The sequence below is a fragment of the Microtus ochrogaster genome, chromosome 5, assembly GCF_000317375.1.
Source record: "Microtus ochrogaster isolate Prairie Vole_2 chromosome 5, MicOch1.0, whole genome shotgun sequence".
NCBI classification, from domain to species: Eukaryota; Metazoa; Chordata; class Mammalia; order Rodentia; family Cricetidae; genus Microtus; species Microtus ochrogaster.
The window spans coordinates 48,490,125-48,512,981 of record NC_022012.1 but is presented as its reverse complement, the minus strand read 5'-3'; the positions used below and the strand labels follow the sequence as shown (position 1 = coordinate 48,512,981).

At 47.3% G+C, this 22,857-nt stretch overlaps 1 protein-coding gene across 1 annotated transcript in view; it reads right to left on the bottom strand.

The window, feature by feature from the left end:
• Gldn (gliomedin) overlaps nucleotides 1-22,857 on the bottom strand; it is a 47,282-nt gene that overhangs the window by 10,707 nt on the left and 13,718 nt on the right. The window contains exons 2-6 of the mRNA XM_005347366.2: nucleotides 18,527-18,578; nucleotides 10,626-10,643; nucleotides 10,311-10,418; nucleotides 1,705-1,851; nucleotides 233-352 (exon numbers count right to left, since the gene is read on the bottom strand). Coding sequence (XP_005347423.1) covers nucleotides 233-352; nucleotides 1,705-1,851; nucleotides 10,311-10,418; nucleotides 10,626-10,643; nucleotides 18,527-18,578 — 445 coding nt within the window. The remainder of the gene's footprint in view (nucleotides 1-232; nucleotides 353-1,704; nucleotides 1,852-10,310; nucleotides 10,419-10,625; nucleotides 10,644-18,526; nucleotides 18,579-22,857) is intronic.

Here is a 22,857-nt window from a genome sequence, read left to right as displayed (position 1 = left end):
GTCCTCGTGCCCGGGACACGGACGCTGGCCTGTCACGGTCCTCGTGCCTGGGACACGGACGCTGGCCTGTCGCAGTCCTCGTGCCTGAGGCACGGATTCAGACTTCCCTGTGAGCATATTGTGGGAGGGATCTCATTTAGGACAAAATCTCCCTCTTTCCAAATTTGGTCACAAAGTCTGGAGATGTGTCATCAGCATAAGGAGTGGGCTCCTTGGTGGCAGAGCACGGTACCTGAACACTGGCTGTTGAACATGTTTGGTTGCCGGGGGCCTTTGGATTTTCTGCTTCCAGGTGGGCCTGGAGGCCCTGGGGGTCCAGGTGGGCCAGGCGGGCCTTGGTCACCTTTGGCACCTGGAGAGAAGAAGTGGGGGGGGGGACCGATAAAATGTTTTCCACAGAGACAGTTTCCCATTAGAGAAAGAGAAGAGAAAAAAACAAAAAAAAAAAAAAAAAAAAAAAAAAAAAAAAAAAAAAAAAAAAAAAAAAAAAAAAAGAGAGAGAAAGAGAAGAGAGCAGCTCCGGAGTGCCCCCTGTGTGTGCCCCTTCCTAGGGACGACTGTCAGAGTAGGTCCTGGGGGTCCATTCTGTGCAGGATCTGTGCCAAGTCCCTCTGTGAGGAAGTGTGGGGATCCTCTCCGGAGAATTTTGCTAGGAAGTGGTGGTTAATTTAAGGTCACAAGTAACTAGGGCAGGGTCCCGGCTGCAGTGTCTCTCAGCAGACCTGACCTCTGTTAGTGCAGGGCTAGCGGACCCCAGTCCTGACTGCTTCGAATCCTGAAGGAACTCTCCATCCTCTCCTCTCCCTCTTCTTCCTCTATTCATCCCTCACCTCTCTCCTTTCCCTTGCTTCCCTTCCTCCAGTCCTTCCCATTCTTCTTGTGCTGGGGAATTTGACCCAGGGCCTCTTGCAAGCTGGGCAAGCACATTATTACTGAGCCACACCCTCATCTCCTAAGGATTGATCACCATCCAATCCTAGAGCCTAGAAGAATGGCAGTGAGGAGACTGGGCACCTGAAGCCCGAGCACTCGACAGTCGTCAGGTAGCAGAAGCACCTCAGAGTACAGTGGAACAGCCACCAGTTAGTCAGACTGCCTCTGTTCACGTTGTGGCCTTGGTCTTCCCACGCAGTCAGACTTGAAGTGACCCTGCTACCTCTGCCCCCTCATGCTGGGATTTCAGGCAGGACCCTCCACACCCTATTGATCAGGGTAATGAGGTAGATTCCTCATGCTATGTCTGAATGGACAAAGGTACACAGCTTTGAAAATATGGAATACCATGCTGAGCATCGTGGTACACTCGAGTCCACTCAGAAGGTGGAGCACAGGACAAGGTCAATCTCTGCTACACCTTAAGCTCCAGGCTAGCCTGGGAGACAGAAGGCCTTATCTCAAACAAATCAGGAAAGAAAGAATTTTGGAACGTGCTACAGAGCAGAGGGCCAGAGAAGATCAAAGCTACCAGAGTGGTCCGTGGATTGGACAGGGTGGGTCTATGTGCACTGGTGTCTGGTTTGGACAGGGCTGGTCTCTGCGCCCTGGTGTCAGGGTTGGACATGGCTGGTCTCTGCGCTCTAGTGTCTGGGTTGGACAGGGAGGGTCTCTGCGCTCTAGTGTCTGGGTTGGACATGGCTGGTCTCTGTGCCCTGGTGTCTGGGTTGGACAGAGTGGGTCTCTGTGCCCTGGAGTCAGAGAACCTACCTGTCAGAAGCACATCGTTGGACACATCTCCCTTGTCTCCCTTTTCACCTTTCTGCCCGGGTGGGCCCTCATTTCCAGGAGAGCCCAGTTCACCAGCATCTCCCTTCTCTCCCTTTTCCCCTGGGTTTCCCGTGGCTCCAGGTAACCCTGTGGGGGAAAATGACATACTAACTCATGCGCACAGTTCTGGTTCCCTCTTTGTAAAGATTGTGCTTTTGTGGAGCAGTTTTGTAAACCAAAAATCCTTCACCACCCTTCCAGCGATGCTGCTCCACACTCATTATGGGATGGTATTTCCCAGTGGCTCTGGGGGACAACTTTCAGAGCATTTTAGAGAGGAGGCAATGACAGTTTGAGTAAGGCACCGTCCCCACAGAAGGTGAACGTGTCATTAGGAGGACCATGGATCGGCACAGCACTGCTGTCTACGCTCTTTATTTCTTACAGCAGAATGAGTGGTGGGCTGGGCCGTCACCACGGCTTAGCAAAGTTGAAACAGTGGTGGTAAGAGATGCTAAGCTCACACGGGAGGGCAGATGACCAGCTGCCTCCTCTTGCTGTTACTTCCCTGCCATGATGGCTGTAACCTCCAACTGCCAGCCAGAGTAAACTTTTGGCTCCTTAGGTTGCTTCTGTCTGCTGTTTGGTTGCAACAACAAGAAGAGACGACCAGAAAACAGAGTAAGGTCAAGGCGGAATGGGAGTAAGGTCAAGGCCGGAAGGTTAATATCGACTGGGAATCAACATGGCCCATCCAGGCTTGTTTTGCTCAGTTATTGTTTTCCCCGTGCATCCACAGCCGCCTTTCTTGGAAATAGTCTAGTTCCACCACTAGGCTAAGACGTTTTCAAGGCTCCACCCAATGCCTGGTCAACACACTAGAATTCAGCGTTCAGGGAACTTTTCTAAATGTTAATTTGTAGTCCAAACTAAATGAGCACATTCCAAGTTACCCTAAATGTGTTCTGAAGTTAACTGCCCGACGCCACAGACTCCAGAACTCTAGTCGTTCAGTAAATGTAGTTCAGTGTAGTGATAAAACAAGGAAAGGCATATCTCAAAGGGCGCCAAAAGGCATTGATGGTATTCAGCATAGTCTCAAAGATATCCTCCTCAAACTAGGAATAAAAAGGAACTTCTTCATTCTGCAAGAGTCTGTGAGAAATGTTGACATCATCCTTTCAGGTGAAAGGCTAGGTACATTAATATCCAGAACAAGGCAAAGTTAGTCACGTGCCTCCTCTTTTGTCTAACGTTCCTCTGGAGGCAGAGAGCTTGATCTTCCAGAGAAAAAGAGACACAAGGCTCACTGATTGGGGGCGGGCATTAAACCTATCTTAATTTGAAACTGGCCTGATTCTTTATGTAGAACATTTCAAGGAATCTTTTTAAAAGAATGGTTTGAAGTCATAAGTACACAAGTATCCTGGGGTTCTGAGAGAGGAAGGTGAGTTCACCAAGAATTGACCGGATAGAAGACTTCTTATAGCAAGAAACAATTGTTCACTTGGTAAGCGTCCCCTGAAGATACGGCTTGATAGCAGTGTTACTCAAAGGGAGGTTGCAGGCATCAGGGAAGAGCCAGGCACACCTGTTAGAGTGAGCACATCCTTCGTCTCAGTGTCTGTAACCAGGGTGACGTGGACTCTTCTGTCTGCTAGAATTACCTGCCAGTTCCTTGCCCCTTCTGTAGGTCCCATCAAAGTAACCGCCCACCCACCCTTCTCCCTAAGTCCCATTTATTTGACTAACTCCTATTTAGTCACTCACTGGGATGGCGAAGTCTTGCCTCTAGCTTGTTTGTTTTGTTCTTAGATCTCACTAGATAGCCCAGGCTGGCCTCAGACACACAGCAATCCTCTGCCTCCCTTTCAGATTCCCCGTGTGCACATCACAGCTGGTTTATGCGAGGCTTCAGGCTAACCCAGGGCTTTGTCCTTGCTAGACTAGTGCTCGACCAACTGAGTCACATCTCCAGCCCTTATCTGGAACATTCTACCTATGCCAACCATGTTGCAATCCATCATAGTGGTTACCGAGAGAATCTAAGGCAAACCTGGGTTCCCTGTGATCCTGTCTCAGAAAACAACAGCAGTCTAAATGAAACATGGGAATCCCAGCTATCATGGAGGGGACACAGTAAAGGAGGGACAGGTGTCCCTCGCCAGTACCTACGCGCTCTGCCGACTCTGCACCTACAGTCAGAAGCTCAACGCTATTGTTGAGCAGGGAGTCATGAATCAGGAGTCAATCTTCACAGCAGTAAATGGGAGCTCATGGCTTTGGGTCATTCCTGCTCAGGGGACACTGGGACTTCTGGCTGAAAAGTGACAAAAGTCCTTATCTGGGCCCTCTGCGTGAGAAGGCATCCCTTTGTTAGTATTTTAAATGAGCAGTTTGGCATATTATGTAAAGGAGACAAAAGATGGGGTGGTTGCTATAGAGTCCCGCCCGCACGAAGCGCCAAGTGCTCCTGACACCTTCTAAAGACCGTGCAGCCCACATCCAGCAGCACTCAGGGAAATGGTGTGAGACGCTCACATCTTGGCTTTCCAGCCCTTTATTCTAACTTGAGAGCGTGCCTGCCTGCACTGCCCTCTGATTTCCTTCCTTTATCCCAGCCCTCCCTTACACGCCTTTCATTTCCTTTCTCAGAAAGGCCATATGGATACTAGGAGAGTGTTCCTTTTGTAACACAGCCTTGACAGGGGTGGTATTTAGAGCTATCAGAGCCTTTGCTTGACGGTGCATTTTGCCTCCTAGCTGAGGTGTGCATGGCCATTTTTCAGCTTTTGGTAAAAGACAGTGGCGAATGTTTTGTCTACAAACAATCTGTCTTTGCCGTGTGTGTGTGTGTGTTTGTGTGAGTGCACACACATTATTTGAAGGACAGATATTGATATCATTTACCTTCCATCACTCTTCACCATATTGTTTGTGATATTAATAATAATAAAGCTGGGTATGATGGCCCATGCCTTCAATCCTAGCACTGAGAAAGCAGAAGCTGGCAACTCTCTTGTGCATTTGAAGCCAGCCTGGCCTACATAGTGAGCTCCAGGCCAGTCATGACTATGCAGAGAGACCCTGTCTCAAAAAATCAAAAAGCAAACAGAAGGCTGGTTGTGTGTGGGGTGGGGTGTGCAGATGTGGAGGTCGGAGGACAACTTGTAGCAATCAGTTCTTTCCTCCCCCACGAGGGTCCTGGGAATTGACCTCTGGTCATCAGACCTGTACAGAAAGCACTTTACTGCTAAGCCATATCATTGGCCCCATCGTATTTTTGAGATACGGTCTCTTTACTGAACTTGGAGCTTGATGTTTAGTCTGGGTTAGCTGGCCAGCAAGCTCCAGGGAAGGAGCCATCTGCCTGCCCCTGCCACTCTCCAGCCAGGGTTACAGGGATACACCATCACACCCACTTTTTTTTTTTAACTATCACACGAACAGAGCATCCTCTGTTGGTAATCCACTTTGGCCACCCATTGGCACTGCCCAGCCGTCATTCACTGTGTACGCAACATCTTCTACCCTGATGCAGGTTAGGTCAGAGCTGCCAGCCCTGCACAGGGACACTGTAACATGGAATGACCCACAGCCTGGCATCACTTGTCCCGTGACTCCTCACTGGTTCTGAGTTACAATCTGATAGAGAAGAAGGGTCAGATTATCCCTGCCTAACGCCGGAGGGAGAAACGGCTCTCCTGTTTTCTTCTGGGGTCGCCCACTCGAAACAGTGCCACGAAGCTTGTGATGACGCCAGGCTGGGGTCAGTTTCACTGTCTTCACATCAGGGGGTGAGGGAGGACAATTTATTTTGGGCAGTACCATCTGTCACTAACTAAGGCAAACAGAGGGGCAAAAGCCAATCTCAAGCCATGTATTAAAAGGAGAGCAATATTTTTGGTTTTCTTAAAATGAAGATTTGATTTTTAGAGAAGACACCATAACTAAGTCTTAAAAGAGAGAAAATGTGAGGCAGATGGAAAGAAAGCAAACACTCGGTTCTGAGGCCCTGGGATGCCAGACTTTGTGGAAGATGCAGGTACCATAACCGACAGTCGTGTCTCTCATTCCCAACTCCAAAGCTAACAGGCTTCCAACCTCATGCAGGAAACATCCACCCAGCTTCCCTTTGGTCAGGACAGCACAGAAGGGAGGATAAATTAGGCAGAGAGACAATACGACAGGCTCTCACTTATATATGGAGGCAAGGTTGATCCCAAAGGAGCAGGACGTAGAGCAGTGTTTGCCAAACCTGGACAGGGTGGGGGCCCCGGAAAGGGAGGTTGATCTGTGTAGAGGGAAATGGACAGAGGAACAGCTACCCTACAGAAACAAAATAGGGCACCAAGAGTTGACGGGGCGCATTGAGTTCTTAAAAACAGCTAACAGAGACGGCTTGGGATACTCCCAATATAAAGAAATTGTGTAGTCTGTTTGAGACAGGGTCACATGTAGTCCAGGCTGTTCTTGAACTCACTGTGTGGCTGAGACTGCCTTTGAAACCCCAATTCTGCTTTCAGGAAGCTGTGTGTGTGTGTTATAATTAGTATGACAATTTGCTCTGATCTGCCTATTACATCTTGTTTCAATGTATTGAAATGTCACACTACATCTCTATAATATAATTACAATTAATAGTATATTAATAGTATATAGTTTAAATATAGATATTATTTTTAAATGTTATAAAATATATACTATAAATAAATGATAAGTTATTTGGTTTTGAATAAGCTATAAATTACATGGTTATGACAGAATGAAGGGAGGATTTTTTTTCTTAGCTAAAATACTTGCCTGTTGGGAATGTAGCTCAGTTGGTAGGGTGTTTGCTGGGCATGCACAAAGCCCCGGGTTCAACCTCCAGCAATACATTAAACATGCTTGGTGGCTCTTCTCTGCAATTCCATTTCCTGGGATGGGAGGCAGGTGATCAGGAATTCAAGGTCATTCTCAACTACTTAAGGAGGTTGAGACCAGTCTGAGCTAGAGACCTTGTCTTTTTGGGTTTTTAAAAAGATTTATTTATATGTTATGTATATGTGTTCTGCCTGCATGTATGCCTGCAGGCCAGAAGAGGGCGCCAGATCTCATTACAGATAGTTGTGAGCCACCATGCTGTTGTTGGGAATTGAACTCAGGACCTCTGGGAGAGTGTCTCTCCAGCCCAGTGACCGTGTCTTAAAGAAAAGGAAAAAAAAATGATGATGGCTAATACTAAGACAGAATTTGCTATGTGTCCGGCCGGCCCTAACACTTCATATATACTAACTTACCTTCCCCAAAGCACTGAGAGGTTAACGGGATCACTAGGAAAACTGGAAAGCAGTGATCGTGCAGCCTGCTCAAGGGCTCACAAGTGGTCAGTGTGCAGCCAGGGCCCACACCAAGCCTCCGGGCTTCAAGCCCAGTTTTGTTCTTGTTTCTGAGGTTGAAAGCTATGAGGGATGTTGACTTTTCTGGAAACACTAGGATTAAAGTTCTTAAGCTCTGCTTCACCATGTTGGTTTTTCTCTGCAGCTACTATGGCTTAGACACGAAGCATCTACAAGAGGCTTGTGTGTTAATGCTTGCTCCACTCTGCCCCCTCACACAGAGCAATGATTGGACCACAAGGGTTCTGCTGTCACAGTGGTTTGACACACTGATGTAGTCAGCACGGGATGACATCATGGGAGTGTGGTGGGCAGGGCTGGGCTGGAGGAATGGTCACTGAGGTCTTACCTTTGACGGTAGTCTTTCTATACTTCATCAGTACTGCTAAAGTCACCCTCAAACATTATTGCATCCCATCCCGTTTTCTTCATCCTCCTCTATCCCTGCCTTGGCCCCTCTCACTCCTGAGTTGGTGGCACAGTGTTCTCCAGGGAGCGGCCAACATGATATTTGGAAAGGTAGATCCGATCCCTGAGACCCCTCAGGGGTATCTCGCTGCTCTCCAGACACAGCTGGACCCCCTGTGGCCCTGCCGTTCTCTTCTCCTGAAACCGCCTCCGACTCGGGAAAGGTTGAAGAAGGAAGGTCTCAGGATCTGCTTCCAGGTGACCTAGACAATGTCTCCCTTGCTCTCGAACCCCAGCTGGCTCAGAACTGAGCACCCAGTCAGTGATCTCTGTCCACAGGGCCTCGATCTTTCTCTACTGGTTCTCACCTCTCCCAGTCCCCATGCCAGCTTCACGAAGGTGCTGCAGCTCGGAGAACGAGCTCCTCTGGTATGATCTATTTTTGCAGGAGGAGCAACTTGATAGAAGCGAATTAACACTGAATTTCAGCTCAGGCTTAGAATCAAAGTCCCCCACCCACTCACGCTTAAGGAGAGGGTTTCTGAAGTCCCTAGCACCTGCATGAAGACCAGATAGCATCAGAAAAGACTTTGTTGCCCTCCCGCACCTGACTAGGGGCTGGTGTAGGTTATCTATCTCAGAAAAGATTAAGGACCAGTCTCTCCTTATAAGATCATGGCTGTCCACTGGGTTTATTCAAACTCCAGATAGCATCATTATCAATGCAGGCTAATTTCCATCTCAGAGCCAATCATTCTCCGTAGTCATCACTGACAATACTTCCCTATAGGAAAAGGGGTGTGTGCAGGTTTCTGGAGGGGACTGAGCCACGACTCCCTGCATGTGAATATATTGATGCCTTTCTTCTGTCAGGTGTCCTGGTCAGTGTGTTTCAGTGAACATTCAGAGGGAGGAAGGGACTGCCTTTGTTTCTCCAAAGTTAAGAAGCTCCATCCCTTCTGGACCAATGTCTAGACTAGTACCTGCCACATAGCATGCTTTCCATAGGTGAACGAAATTTTCTGTCCTTCTCTTGGTTTCATGAGGACATGGCTACTTAATCACGTGTCCTCATGCTCGGGGCTCTGTACCAGATCTTTCAGAAAGCTCTCCTTCTCTATTTGTTCCATATCCACTTCCAACATGGTACTCCCCACCCCAAGCCTGCCCCTGGAATATTAATTTTCTAGCTTTCGCCGTAAGTTCAATGTCTTCCCAGGATACACCGAATGGTTGCACATCGCTATTCTGTGCCGACGAGCACTGGGAGTTGTAATTACTCTTCTGCTCTGTAATTCCCATGGTAATTGCTGGCCGGGTGAAGTTTGAGTACTCGGGTGCTGTCTGCCCATTGTCATCTGCATGGCTGCCCCTGGAAAGGCAAGCAGGTGGGCTTGCCAAGGGGCAGAGGAGCTCAACAGTTCTCCCTTCTCCACCGCTCTCACTTAGACAGCTGATGGGGTAGTCAGAGGTGCGGGAGGGGAGCTGTCAGAGGTGCTGGAGAGGGGGGAGCTGCCAGAGGAGCTGGAGAGGGGGGGAGCTGTCAGAGGTGCTGGGGGGGGGGAGCTGTCAGAGGTGCTGGAGGGGGGGAGCTGCCAGAGGAGCTGGAGAGGGGGGGAGCTGTCAGAAGTGCTGGGGGGGGGGAGCTGTCAGAGGTGCTGGAGAGGGGGGATCTGCCAGAGGAGCTAGAGAGGGGGAGCTGTCAGAAGTGCTGGGGGGGGGGGCTGCCAGAGGTGCTGGAGTCAGGGAGCTGTCTGTCAGAGGTGCTGGAGTTGGGGGAGCTGCCAGAGATGCTGGAGTGGGGGAAGCTTTCAGAGGTGCTGGGAGGGGGAGCAGTCTGTCACAGGTGCTGGGAGGGGGTGTTGTCTGTCACAGGTGCTGGTGGGAGCTGTTTGACAGAGGTGCTGGGGTGAGGAGCTGATTTGAAAGAAGCCCAGGACCTGTCTAGGGTTATGGAGCTAAAAAGTTGCACATAGGGGACCCAGTACAGTCTCTGGCTAAGATTCACCTCTCTCTGCCTTTTTACTAGTTGCCTTATCTAATGTAAAAAAAAAAAAAAAAAAAAAAAGCCCTGTAGTGTCTGTGAGTTCCCACAGTGCCACATGTAGGTCTTGTCCGTTTCCACAGCCCCCACAATGGGCCTGAGAGGTCTTCAGAGCCTATCTCACCCTGACCAGACCTCCTTAAGGTCCCACAGCAGCTCAGGCTTCCCTGTGAGCATGACAGACCTGGTGTGGCTAGCCCTTTACTGTGCTTGCACACAGCAGCCCAGAGGAAGGGCCTCCGGACAATAGAATTCCTTTGCAAGCTTTCTTGAGAGAGGACCCTAAGTTAGGAGCCAGTCTTGGGAGACCTGAGTGTTGTCTCTCTCCTCAAGCAGTGGGAGCTGTTTTTCTAGGCAGGGAAATCCTCCGCAAAGGCTGACATTAGTCCCTTGGTGGTTAACCAAACACAACGGGCAGCTAGGAAGGAAGTGGTGATAGAAGCAGAGCAGAGGGGGAGCCTTGAAGGAACGTGGGTGTGAGCACGGGTGGGGGTGGGGGTGGAGATGGGGCCTGCTCTCATACATCTCCAGCTGCAGAAAGAGAAGTCAGTCCCCAAGGAGCTGTCCTCTCTGTTCTGACATAAATGTTTGGTCCACAAAGAAGACTCCTGACATCTCAACATGACAGCTTCTGGGTGGGAGTGCATCAGTGCTTCATGCAGCGCACGACGCGCCCTGTCACCTCTGTGCCCGGTACTTCCCAGTGCTGCCCACCTGAACACAGTCATGGGGACAAGACACAAAGCAATCGGTTGGCAGAACTGCCCAGTTACCCATTTTTCCTCTCTTCCCATTTGCTCCTTTTTCTCCTTTTGGTCCCTGGAGACCAGGCTGTCCATCTGATCCATTGTGTCCTGGTAACCCACCAACTCCTGGAGGTCCTGTGCAAAGAACAGGAACAGTTAAGAACAGCTTCACTGCATGTGATGTGATTTCCGCTAGCCACTGAGACAGCCCACAGGAAAGGATGGGAACATGGGTAGGATGCTGCCCGACTCCTCCCCTCTACCACCTGTGGTCCTTGGATCCTGGGGCTCCAGCCACCCATAGCTGCCCTTGAACTAAGAAAATACAAAATGGATACTTACCTGGTGGGCCAGGTGGTCCTACAGCAGAAAAAAAGGAATTTAGATGACAAGTCACATGAGGTAGGAAGAACCCAGAACCACAAAGTCCTGCCCTCCTTAAAATATGGTAAGTACCTGCTAAGAAACAATCCCACATCGTTTATTTACAGCTTATTGTGTTGCTCCCAAAGGGCCTTACAAACAACTCAGCAAAGACTCATTTGCTAATCAAGCCATTTTGCTTCTATTTCAATAGACCTAGAGTAATTTTTGAGCTGGTTTCATTACAGATTCATACATCAATTATCTTAGAAGAGGTCAAGCTAATTATTTCGGGATCAATAGAAGTACGATGGCCCTGTGCAGCCCTGGCGCGGAGGAGGTGCCAGTACATGGAGGGTCTGTCACTTCAGAGCAGAACTTCCAAGAGCTGCCCCAACCATCTTGTCTCCTCTGGGCCACCGAGGAGTAACCCAAGCACACGCTGACCTTGTGGAGTTGGATTTTGTTGCATGAAATAGCCTGAGAAAGTCTGAGCGCTCAGGTCAGGTGACAAATACCTTCTTTAGTGTGAAATGATCCAAGGCCCTAAGCGGCTTGGATGAATCATTTACACACCGAGCAATGACTCTACTTCCAGAAATAGGCATGTCTAATTGTCGGCTTATAGACTGAGCACTTGGGTAAGGCTGGAACATGAGAGGACTGAGTTCCTTGGGTTTCTCTAGATCATGCAAAATGATTCCTGATGTGAGCTTTTGAGCATTCAGAAGGCAAGCATTTTTAAACATTTATCATGCACACAAAACTCCACTAAGAAATATCAATTCTGCTGTCTGCTGTATTCATAGTCTATATGAGGATGGTAGATCCTTTGAAACTACAGGGCAATATGAAGACTCAGTAAAGAAATAATCCCTGGTTACTGGAGAAATTTCTGGGCACACTAAAGTCTAGGAAAAGCTCCCAAGAAGGTAATCTTTGGGCTATGGTCCTGAGGGAACAATGGGACTAAGGAGTGAGCATACATTGGCCTGACATTTCATGCAGGGGACAGACAGAAGCCAAGGTCCAGAAATGGGAGATACTAAGGTTCAGGATGGAAGAAAGAATAAACGAATTGGCCGTGCTTATGTGGGTAGAGACGTGGTTGAACAAGGCAGTGGGTAGGCTGGGCAGGTAGAAGCACTTGAGTGTCAAAACAAGATGTAGAGACTCTGAGGGGGGTCCTTAAGCAGAGTGTGTTGCTGCGACATCAGTGTAGGTCTGAGGTGCCTGTTGTTGCGGCTGGAGGATGAACACAACTGAGCAAACTGAGTTAGAGACAGAGACTGAGAGGGACATGGTGGGGAGAAAATACGGAGGGACCTTTGAGATGAAAGCCGGGCAAAGTTGTGGCTAAATGGAACTGCTGGGTTGCAGAAAAAAAACTAGAAATTCAAAAAGCGTTTCCTTGGAATAAGGAAGTTTTCGTGTCCAATTGGAAGGAGGTGGGGGTATCTTAGATACATGGATCCTAGAACATTGATGAATAGAGTCAGGGACATAGAATTCTTGGCAGAATCGGTGTCTGAGAACAGCTTTCAAATCGCAGAGATCTGCAGGGAAACAATACCTTTCACAACGGCCTCAAAACTTTTTTGAGGAAGTGAAAGACTTGTAAAATAAAAACTTTAAGGAATTGAAGAAGATATCAGAAGATGGGAATGTCTCCTGTGCTCATGGATAGTTAATATAGGATTATTATAGTGAAAAATAGGCATCCTACCCAAGGCAGTCTACAGACTCAATGCAACCCCCTTCAAACAATTCTTCACAGAATTTGATAGGAAAATTTCCAGCTTCATATGGAAACACACACACAAAAACCCAAACAGGACAGCCAAAACAATCCTGAATTGTCAAAGACGTGGTAGAGGGATCCATATTCTGGATTTCAAGTTGTACTGCAGAGCTATAATAATATAGCACGACATTAGCATGAGAACAGACACATCAATCAGTAGAATCGAATTGAAGGCCCAGACATAAATCCACATGCCTATGGCAACCTGACATTTTACAAAGAAGCCAGAAACACACACTGGGGGAAAAAAAGGGGGGGCAGTGTCTTCAATAAATAGCGCAGGTCAGATTGGCTGACTGTGTATTAGAAGAATATACAAAGAGATCCTTATCTATTACCCTGCACAAAACTCATCTCATACTGGATCAAGGACCTCAGTATAAGGCCAGATACACTGACTCTGACAGAGGAGAAAGACGGGGACAGTTTTGAACTCATTGGCACAGGAAAAGACTTTCTGATCAGGACACCCACCGACAACACAGGCACTAAGAGCAAACAAGTAACAAGTGAGACCTTATGAAACCAAAAAGCTCCTGCATTGGCAAAGGACACTGTCGTTTGGAGAAAGCCACGGCGACAGTGAGAACTCAGAAGATGAGACACAAATGGCTGAGAAATATTTAATGTTCAGCATCCATAGTCACCAGGGCCATGCAAATCAAAACCACTTTGAGATTTCATCTGATACCTATCGAGTGGCCAAGCTCACTGAAACAAATGAGAGCTCACGCAGGTGGGGAGCTCCTGGTCATTGCTGGCAGGAGTGCAAACTTGTCCAGCCACTGTGGAAGTCGGTGTGGAGACTCTCCAGGAAGCTGGGAAGAGGTCTACCTGAAGATCCAGCTATACCACTCTTTCACACTACCCAAAGGACTCTGCACCCTACTCTAAAGACAGTTGTTCTGCTAGGAGAAAACCAAACACGGTTCTGCTAAAGAAACTCAGCCATAAAATGACTCCTAGAAACATTCTGCTGTTTCCATCATATTAGATCAGTGTCTTGCTCGGTCCTCATCAGAGAAGCGTCCTCCTGCAGTAGATGGGAACAGATAAAGAGACTCACAGCTGTGGGTGTGCAGAGAGTGAAGACCTTGGAAAACTCGGTTATTAGTGGGATGTCGGGAACTATGTGGAAGAGGAGGCAGAAAGAGGGGCTGCATGAGTCCAAGGAAAGAGCGTCTTCCAGACACGACAGGACTGTACACCATGGCCTCACAGAGACCGTGGCAGCATGCATAGGGCCTACATAGACAGGGTACCAGTGCTGAGGGTGTGAAGTGGACCCAGGCTCCTACCTCATAACCAAGAAGCTAGCTCCAACTGACAACACATTACAAAAGAAAATTTCATTTTCTCCAATGGACTTCCATTGGTTATACAAGCACATTAATGGTAGGCCCCATGCCCAAGATTAGAAGGTGTCAAAATGAATAAGGGGGGGGTTGTTGTTGCTGCTGATGTTTACGTCTCATAAAGCTTTGTGTAGGCATTTAAAAAATCTTATTGGCTTTTTGATTTATACCGTGGTTTTTAGTTTTAAGTTCTTTTATGTGTTTTGGTGTGTGTGTGTGCGTGCGTGTATGTGTATTTTTGTGCTTTTGTTTGCTTTTTAAATTCTGTTTTTTTTCCTGTTTGTTGTCTAAATAAAGAGACAGAGAAAGAAGATGTGGAGTTACAGTTGTGTGGATAGGGAGGTGTGGAAGATCTGGGAGGATAAGAGAGATGGGAAACCATCATCAGAACATATTGTAGAAAAAAAGGATTTATTTTGTAGCTCACATTTTTAATCCCAGCACAGAGGCAGGGGGATCTCTGTGAGTGCGAGTTCAGCCGGGTCTACATAACAAGTTTCAGAAAAGCCAGGGTTACAAAGAGATGCTGTCTCAAAAAAAAAAAAAAAAGATTGATTTTCAGGTATATAAGTATGTTGTGATTTGCTGAAAAGGCTTGAGTCACTCAGTATTGAGATTTTACCAGCAGATGGTGCTCGCACACCCACACTGGAAAGGGCTGACAGCCGACATTAGGGAGATGTCCACAATCAGTTTCTCTACAGAATGGAGCCAAGGAGAACCAGGATAACGGGAGGACACTCTGTAAGCTGCATGCATGTCAAATGGGAGTCAGCAGCTTCCAGGAGAACCTGACAATCACGTCAGGGATGAACTTTCATCGAGGGGTTCTGGTGCTAGGTGTTTAGGATCGTTAGTTCTTCTCAGGCTTCTAACGGAGGGTTTCTACGGGAGTTCTCCAAGTCCACTGACACCCTGGCTACTGTGTTGTTTGAATTCAGAGACTCGTCCACAATGCTTCTTAAAATCAAATATCTGGGTGCCTGATTCACTCTGGTCACCAAGCATTCCTGGTGAATGATCATAGTCCCCTACCATATGGTGTCAGCTTTCTAGAAAAGGATTTAAGTCACCATCAGCACACCCTTAAAAGGGTCCCTGTGAATGTGGGACATTCACCAAGCACATCTAGCTTGGCCCTCAAGACCTCAGAACCATCCAGATACCCCCATCTTGAGTCTCCGGGATGCACTGAGATGACGAGGGTCGAGGTAACAGCAGCATGGTGCTCTGGGGTACTAGGCGGTCATCCAAGCATCGCTGGGCTTTGTGACGTGAAAACTTGGGGTGTGTTTTAAGTCATTGAGGTTTTACTGTCTGTTAACCAAAGCATGACCTAACCTGTACTGGAAAGCAGATACCTCTAGCTGTATAGTGATTCAGCAATGCCATACTGGTGTTATTTCTCAAGTGGTGGGTTTCCACCAATAGACACACAAGAATCTTAATGGAGGCAAGACATATGGGCTTTACGGTTAGGGGAGGCAATAAGGAGGAAGTGTAGACGGGTACTGGTCAAGGCTAACACTTCAGGCTTCTGTACTACCTGGCTCCAGCCAAAATGACCATTTCAAATTGAGGGGAGAGAACTGGTCTTGAGGGTCTGAACTCCCCTCCAGCGATTTCCCTGTTCCGACCTGAGGCAGCCAGAAGCGTAGCATGACCACAGAGGAGGTTCCTACACTTTTCCCAGAGCCTGATGTAGAAGAAACCAGGCCTCCCACTCACCAGAAACACCTCAGATGGTAAGGCCCAGGTCTGCTGTTTTAGAGGGAACTGAGGGGTGACAGCCCCACAGACCTGAGGAAATCTGTGTGTGGGTGGAGGGGATGGTGTCTGTAGCCCTGACTCTCCCCTCCCCAGCAAGGGCTCCCTGGGGCTCAGCTTTTCCACTCATGGAACGGCTCCTTAACTTTCATATACTTTTTAAAAAAGTTTTTTTACAAGATGAATCTACTGTAAAATTAGGCCTTTCTCTGGGACCCACGGCCAGTTCTGCCTAGATCACTCTCCTGCTCAGAATCCACGCTAGTCTGTGGACCGGGGCTCTCTGCCTGCTACCAAAGTTGCCCAGTTCAGTCCTGGATCCTGTTGTTCCCCTTCTGTCCCCGCCCCCAATGGAGACAGGATGGTCCATCCCGAAGCACCCACTTGCCTTAGCAACTCACACTTTTCTACTTAAGTTTCCAGCTGAAGAGCTTCTGTGTGAAAAGAGATCCAATTTCAAGCCGACACGAAAGAGGAATGTGCTGGCTTTGGAAAGTGTGTGCTGAGGTGAGAAAGAATGAGCTACTGGAGCCATTTCCACCACTCGCACCCCCTGTCGCTCCCTCTAAGTGGTCTCAATAGCTCCATCCTGCGCATTCACTGGGAGCCTGGCTCTCAGGTCCCTATAAAAAACAGAAAAAGGCTTTTTCCGCGCCTCTCAACAGGCTTTTATGCCCGTCACTTCATCCATCTGAGCATTTCTGTAGCATTCGTTATGTGAGACGCGGGAGCGCTGAAGCGGGGCGCCCACCAAGCGAAGGGAGGCGCGTACACCACTCAGAGTGTCTGGACAGAGCGCCGGGCTTTCTGAAGATATTTCATTGTCTGTGAGGGTCAAATGCCACTTACGCAACCCAATTAGCATTTCTCAAGAAGCCACAAGATTATAGTTTGTCTCTCTGAGGCCAGAACAAGGGAGCAAGAGTTAGCCTTGGAATGGAAACCCCCCCCCCACTTGTTTACTAACTCATGGAAGCCACAAGTTCATCCTTTTGACAAACTAACTCCCAAGTGAGGAGAGAAACTGAGGCAAATGCTGCAGAAACTGGCCGGGTTCCTGACATCCAGCTATTGATTGCACAGGACCTCCTTGCCTGCGAGGTGCTGAAGCAGGGACGCAACCTCAGCATCCTAGCAATAAACCTCAGCTCGTGTCACACGCAGAGTCCACGGGCATGCTTGCTCACTCTATTTGTGCTGCTTTAATGGAAACATGATTTCCTTTCTCCTCAGAATGTCACCCTTCCCTGGAGAGGCAGGGAACGGACTATCTAGATTCAGGCCCTCTAGGACAGGTCAGGGAGTCACCTGGCTTAGGGAACAGTGAAGATGGTTGCTCTGAACCCGGTTCTCCTTTGACCTTGCTGTCACAGGACCTGCCAGTAAGGTCAGAGGCCTGCTTCTGTCAGGCTCACATACAGAAAACCACATCATTTCTCAGAAAATTGGGAAACAACCTTCCTCAAGACCCAGTAATACCAAAGGATGCTCAATTGTACCACAAGGACATGTGCTCAACTATGTTCATAGCAGCTTTGTTTGTCATAGCCAACCCTAGAAACAACCTAAATGCCCTTCAACCAAGAATGGATAAGGAAAATGTGGTACATTACACAATTGAGTACTACACAGCAGAAAAAAAGTAATGACATCTTAAATTTTGCAGGCAAATGGATGGAGCTAGCAAACATCATATTGAGTGAGGTAACCCAGACACAGAAAGACAATTATCACATGTGCTCACTCACAAGTGGTTTTTAAACATAAATCAAAGAAAACCAGCCTACAAATCACAGTCCCAGAGAACCTAGACAACAATGAGGACACTAAGAGAGACTTACATGGATCTAATCTACATGGGAAGTAGAAAAAGACAAGATCTCCTAAATAAATTGGGAGCATGGGGACCTTGGGAGACTGTTGAAGGGGAGGAGAGCATAGAAAAATGTAGAGCTCAATAAAAAAAAAACAACAAAACACCACACCATTACCAGGCATGTATATATATTTGTAATCCCAGTACCCGGGAGGCTGGGAAAGGAACTTTGTCACGTGTTTGAGAGGAGACTGGTCTACAAAGCATGATCCTATCTTAAAGACCAACAAACTTAACTGACACCCCTCTCACGCCCCCAAAACCCCAAAAGCAAAATATACATCCATCCTTCCATTAGCCATTCCTTGACTTAAGATTTGGTACACCTCCTGGCTAGTCCTTTTCCAGGTGTCCCGAGCTATTGAGGAGTGGGAATAAGGCAGATGGCCAGCCTCTCAGCCCACCTAGCACAGGAAACGTAGCACATGAAGAGCTGCGTGAAAGTGGCTCAGCAGACAGAGCACACTGCTCGGCAAGTCCGAGGCCCTTTGTCTGAGCCTTGGGACCCACATAAAGGCAGAAGGAGAGAAGCGACTCTATAGAGTTGTCCTCTGACCACCAACACGTGTCATGGCACCCACAGGCCCCTCTTCCACGTCGTGCACAGACACAAGGATAATGAATTCAAAACAGAAAACTTCATGACTGCCCAGCAAATTCCCCCAGAGCTGTCTGTCCATGCTGCACCTCTAGTATAGGGAGAATTACATCTGACACACATGCCTTCTCACAGAAGAGAACTCTATCATGGAAGACATGTCCCCCCCCCCTTTATTTTCCACTTTAAGACTGGTGGGAATGAAGAAAACATCCTCGGCCCTAATTTAGGGTCACACACATTTCTGATTACTCAAGCCCTAGTTATTTTCCATGGCCACATTTCTGTGACAATACCAGAAAATAATACTGTCATAATCATATTACAACTGGTTTTATTCCCATTAAAAACATCTGTTGAAAGAAAGAAGATGCATTTTTGTAGTAAAGTGCCCCTAGGTGTGCTTCCTGCCCCTGGCTCTTTGGCTAGTAGCCCCCAGCATTGCTACACGCAGCTCTCTGGTGAGCAGCACGGACCTACCTGTAAGGCAGATGCCCTTGGTGCTGTTACACAGGTCCACCATCACTCGGATCTGAGAAGAGAGAAGGTGATTAATGGCAAGCCGTAGGCAGTGGGCTTGGGGGTTGTCTTCTCTTCAGACAAGCAGACAGCAGCTAGAAGAACCTACCAAGCGACTCCAGACCAAAATGCGATTGTTTGAGGAAAACAATTCATAAGGAATGCCAAGAGCAGAGGAAATAGTCTCCCCCAGGGAAGAGCACACCAACTCCAAATCGTCAGCCCTACAAACATACACAAGTCACATTATACAGACCGAGAAGGATCTATTTATGCATCTAAGAATATATGTGCAGGGGCTGGAGAGATAGCTCAGGGGTTAAGAGCTGCTCTTCCAGAGGACCCGGGACAATTCACAGCACCCACATGGCAGCTCACAATTGTCTGTAACTCCTGTTCCAGGAGATCTGACACCCTCACACGGACACATATGCAGGCAAAACACCAATGTACAAATTATACAAATAAATTATTTTTTTTAAAAAAGACCTGTGTATCTTTGATATGAGTGCTTATCTAGAGAACCCCCTTGATCCCCTTCAACCTGCCCTCACCGTGGCAACGAGCAGACTCCAGTATCTAAAAGGCTTGCTATGAGGACATAGTGGTCAGGAGCAAGTACGCAGTGACCAGGTCAGTAAGCACAGAGGAGGTGTTTAGCCTTTCAACAAGCTGGTAACCCACAAAAGGACCCATCGTGAGGGCTGAGCCAATTTAGTCCCTGGCACATGGAAAATACTCCCAGCTGTCTGTGTTCCTCAGACCACTGGACACTGGGGACTAACAGGACAACTGCCTACCATGTCACAGTCACTGTCCCAAGGGATGAGCTGTGTGTCTGCCTGTCTCATCTCTAATTTTCTGTGTTGCTCCCCAAAACCAAGGCTGATGATCTCAGACCCACAGTTGATCTACTGGGAGGGAAATGATACAATGCCAAAGACTGGATGTTGTTAGAGCATCCTTTTGTTTGCGGAAAGAGTGGAGCACAGACAAAAGCTTTAGTGTAAGTCTCTGCTGGCGAGTTTAAGACACGCTCCTTTTGTCTTTCTAAAATGGGTCTGGACACAGAACAACAACAAAAAATTCAAGAGATGGAGTTGGAGAACCAGGGTAGAAGAAACTTCATTAAGTTCCATATATCATTTAATTTTTTTCTCGTTGCTCTTTCATTTAAATGACTTTTTAAAAAAAAGATAATGTTTTTGGTTGGAGAGAAGGTTCAGTGGTAAAGAGCATTTGCTGCTCTTCCAAAGGCTGGAGTTCAGTTCCCAACACCCACGTCCAGTGGCTTACAACTGCCTGCGGTCCAGCTCCAGGGCAACCAAAATCCTTGTTTGGCTCTTCAGGCATCTGGACTCAGGTGCGCATATGCACACAGACACACACAGACAGATACACATAAATGAAAGTTTAAAAAAAAAAAACTTGAAAAAAATATCACGTTAACTGGGCGGTGGTGGCAAACTCCTTTAATCCCAGCACTTGGGAGGCAGAAGTAGAGGGATCTCTTTGAGTTTAAGGCCAGCCTGGTTTACAGAGTAAGTTCTAGGCAAGGCAAGGCTACCCAAAGAAACACAGTCTCGAAAAGGAAAACAACAAAAAGGACCATGTTCTGACTTGAAGAAAAGGTGATTTAGTTTCTAGCGGTGGATGGGTTTGGTCGTTAGGGGAGCCAGAGGAAAACTCATCCTGAATTGTTTTGTGCCAACAACGGCTGTTGACTGCTGAGGATAGAGGTTTGTGAGCTATCAAATGCACATCACACATGTAGAAAAAGTGAACAATACAAGACATACAAGTAGTGGGTCTTCTTTATCTGAGATTCTGCACCCATAGAATTAATCAACTGCAAACTGAAAAGAATCACATTTGTACTGAGCATGTGCCAACTTCCTTTGTCATTCTCTGAGCATCTCACCACGATCGTGCACAGCACTTGCTCTATGCTGGGCATTATAAGCAACCGAAAGGTGATTTAAAGCAGACAAGAAGATGTGCATAACTTAAATTAAAACCCTACACAATTTCATATAAGGAATTTGAGTACCTTAGGAATTTGATATCTAAGAAGGGTCCTAGAATGAATCCCCTGTGGATGGTGGTGGTGGTGGTGGTGTGTGGTGTGTGGTGTGTGTGTGTGTGTATGTGTGTACGTGTGTGCATCTGTGTGGATGACATGTTTCACCATAGGTTAAGGTCTGGAAACTAACCAATACCTTGTAAATGTCTCAGGTACCTCTTCCCCCCAACAGCTCTCTGAACAGAAGCATCTGGGGCCATGTTTGTTTCCAATGGTGCCACTGTCTACTTAAGGGCACACAGCCTGCTGGGGGAGGGGAAGAATGAGGCTCAACTCCAGGCCCACTGTACTCTATGATGGCTTTGATAATTATCTTAACATGACCAGACCAAAGAAAAAGGTGGATTCACTTTATTTTAGTTATTTTCATAAATGAACGTAATCAGCTGCACAGCGACAAAATTTATTGTCTTTAAAAAATATGTAATTGCCCATTGAGAGGGCCAAAAGAGACTTCACAATGATTCATTTGTTGCCTGGGGGATCAGAGCGGCAGGCGTGGTTTGCAAGGACAGGAGCATCAATAGGGAAAATGAGCCTTTCTTCCTGATGTTCATTAAGGGCCTGGGACAGGCACAGCTAGAGACGGTGGGAGAGCATTTTCATTTCCTGACCTGTGAGCTTCATTTATAGGCTGAGTGTCAATTTGCATGTTTTATAGGAAATTATCCCAATCTTCTTAGAAATAGTCTTTTAATAAACTTAGGCACCATAAAAGATTGTTTTTAAGTGACATTCTTCGTAAAAATGTGCGGTTATAAATTCAGAAGTGATTCCCCCTCCCATCGCAATGATTATGAATTTGGATGAAGATTTAAGAATTAAGAATCCAAAGTCACAAAACATAGACAGTCAAATGAAAGAGTCACATTGGCAAGGAGGGTTCTTGGATTTTGATTTGGGACTTGAGGGGTTTGAAATGGAAGCGGTCTTTGAAGCCACTATCCTGGGGGTGTTAGGCAGGCTCTGTCCACAGTCCGTCCCCGTCCCCTGCCTGCCACTGCCACACTCATTGCTCTGTGCCATACTGTCTTACCACAACTTTTGGTTGGCCCCACTGAAGGCTCTGTCAGCCTTTCCCTAGCTCCTAGGAGAAGGGACCCTCCCAGCTGCTCCTGTGGCCTTCCTTACCAGGCTTTTGGTTTATCTTGGCAGCACTCCCGGCAGGAAAGCATACAAGGATTTCTGAATTGGAACGCTCATTGCAACATGGGTTTGTAGTAAAAAGAGGCAAACGACCTTAATAAAACAGGTCATCAATACGAGACCTGCTATATTAAAAAACAATGCGTTGAATCAGCATGTATTTTCTGGAAAAGGGGCTTTGGGATACTATTAAGTAAGAAAAGCAAAGAATAGCCCAAGTCATGCTCCACAACAATGGGCCCTATCAGGGTATCTCTGAAGTCCTCCCATGCATGCCTTCTGTTCGCTCAGTGGAATATTGTTTAAATGCCAGTGGAGGGGCTGGAGATTAGCTCAGCTGGTGGAGTGCTTGCCCACCGTGCGAGCCCTGGCTTCCATCCCCAGAACTGTGCAGAACCAGACTGGAGCAGGCTCCTAATCCCAACAGCCTGCACGTTGCTGCATTCCCTTTCAATTCCCAAAATAAAAAGCCAATAAACATAATTTAGTCCTATGCTTCTTAGACAATGAACACTCTTTATAACTGTCTTTAATTGTGTAAATGCTATAAGCAGTAAACAACCCTACTAGAAAAGCTCCCAGCTTTTGAATACTTAGCCTGCAGTTAACTCAGATTCTGGGGCAGGAGACAAAAGGCTGTGTGCACTCAGTGTTTCTTACTGGAGGCTCAGACCACAGATGTTGAAAGACTACCTAGAACTCTGGACGCAGCCAAGAAAGGCAAGCTCCTCCACGTGGCCACTGTGTGAAGAAAGTTTGCAATTCTAATGGGAACATGCAGCTTGCCTTTGTTAAAAACAAAACAAAATTAAGAAAAAAAAAAAAAAACAAATTTAAAGATACGCAAGGCCAAGCACCTGCAGCCGCCTAACTGAAACTTAAGTCTCTCCCCTGCAACCTAACTTTAAACTTAAATACCAAGTACTCTGTCCTTGGCAGCAACAGATGATGAAATTAAACAAAGCAGTTGAAAGCAATTATAGATACACCAGCTTACAGAGCTCCTGGCTTTCAAAGAGAGTTCGTGGCTGTGGGTGGTACACACCTGTAATCCCAGCATGTG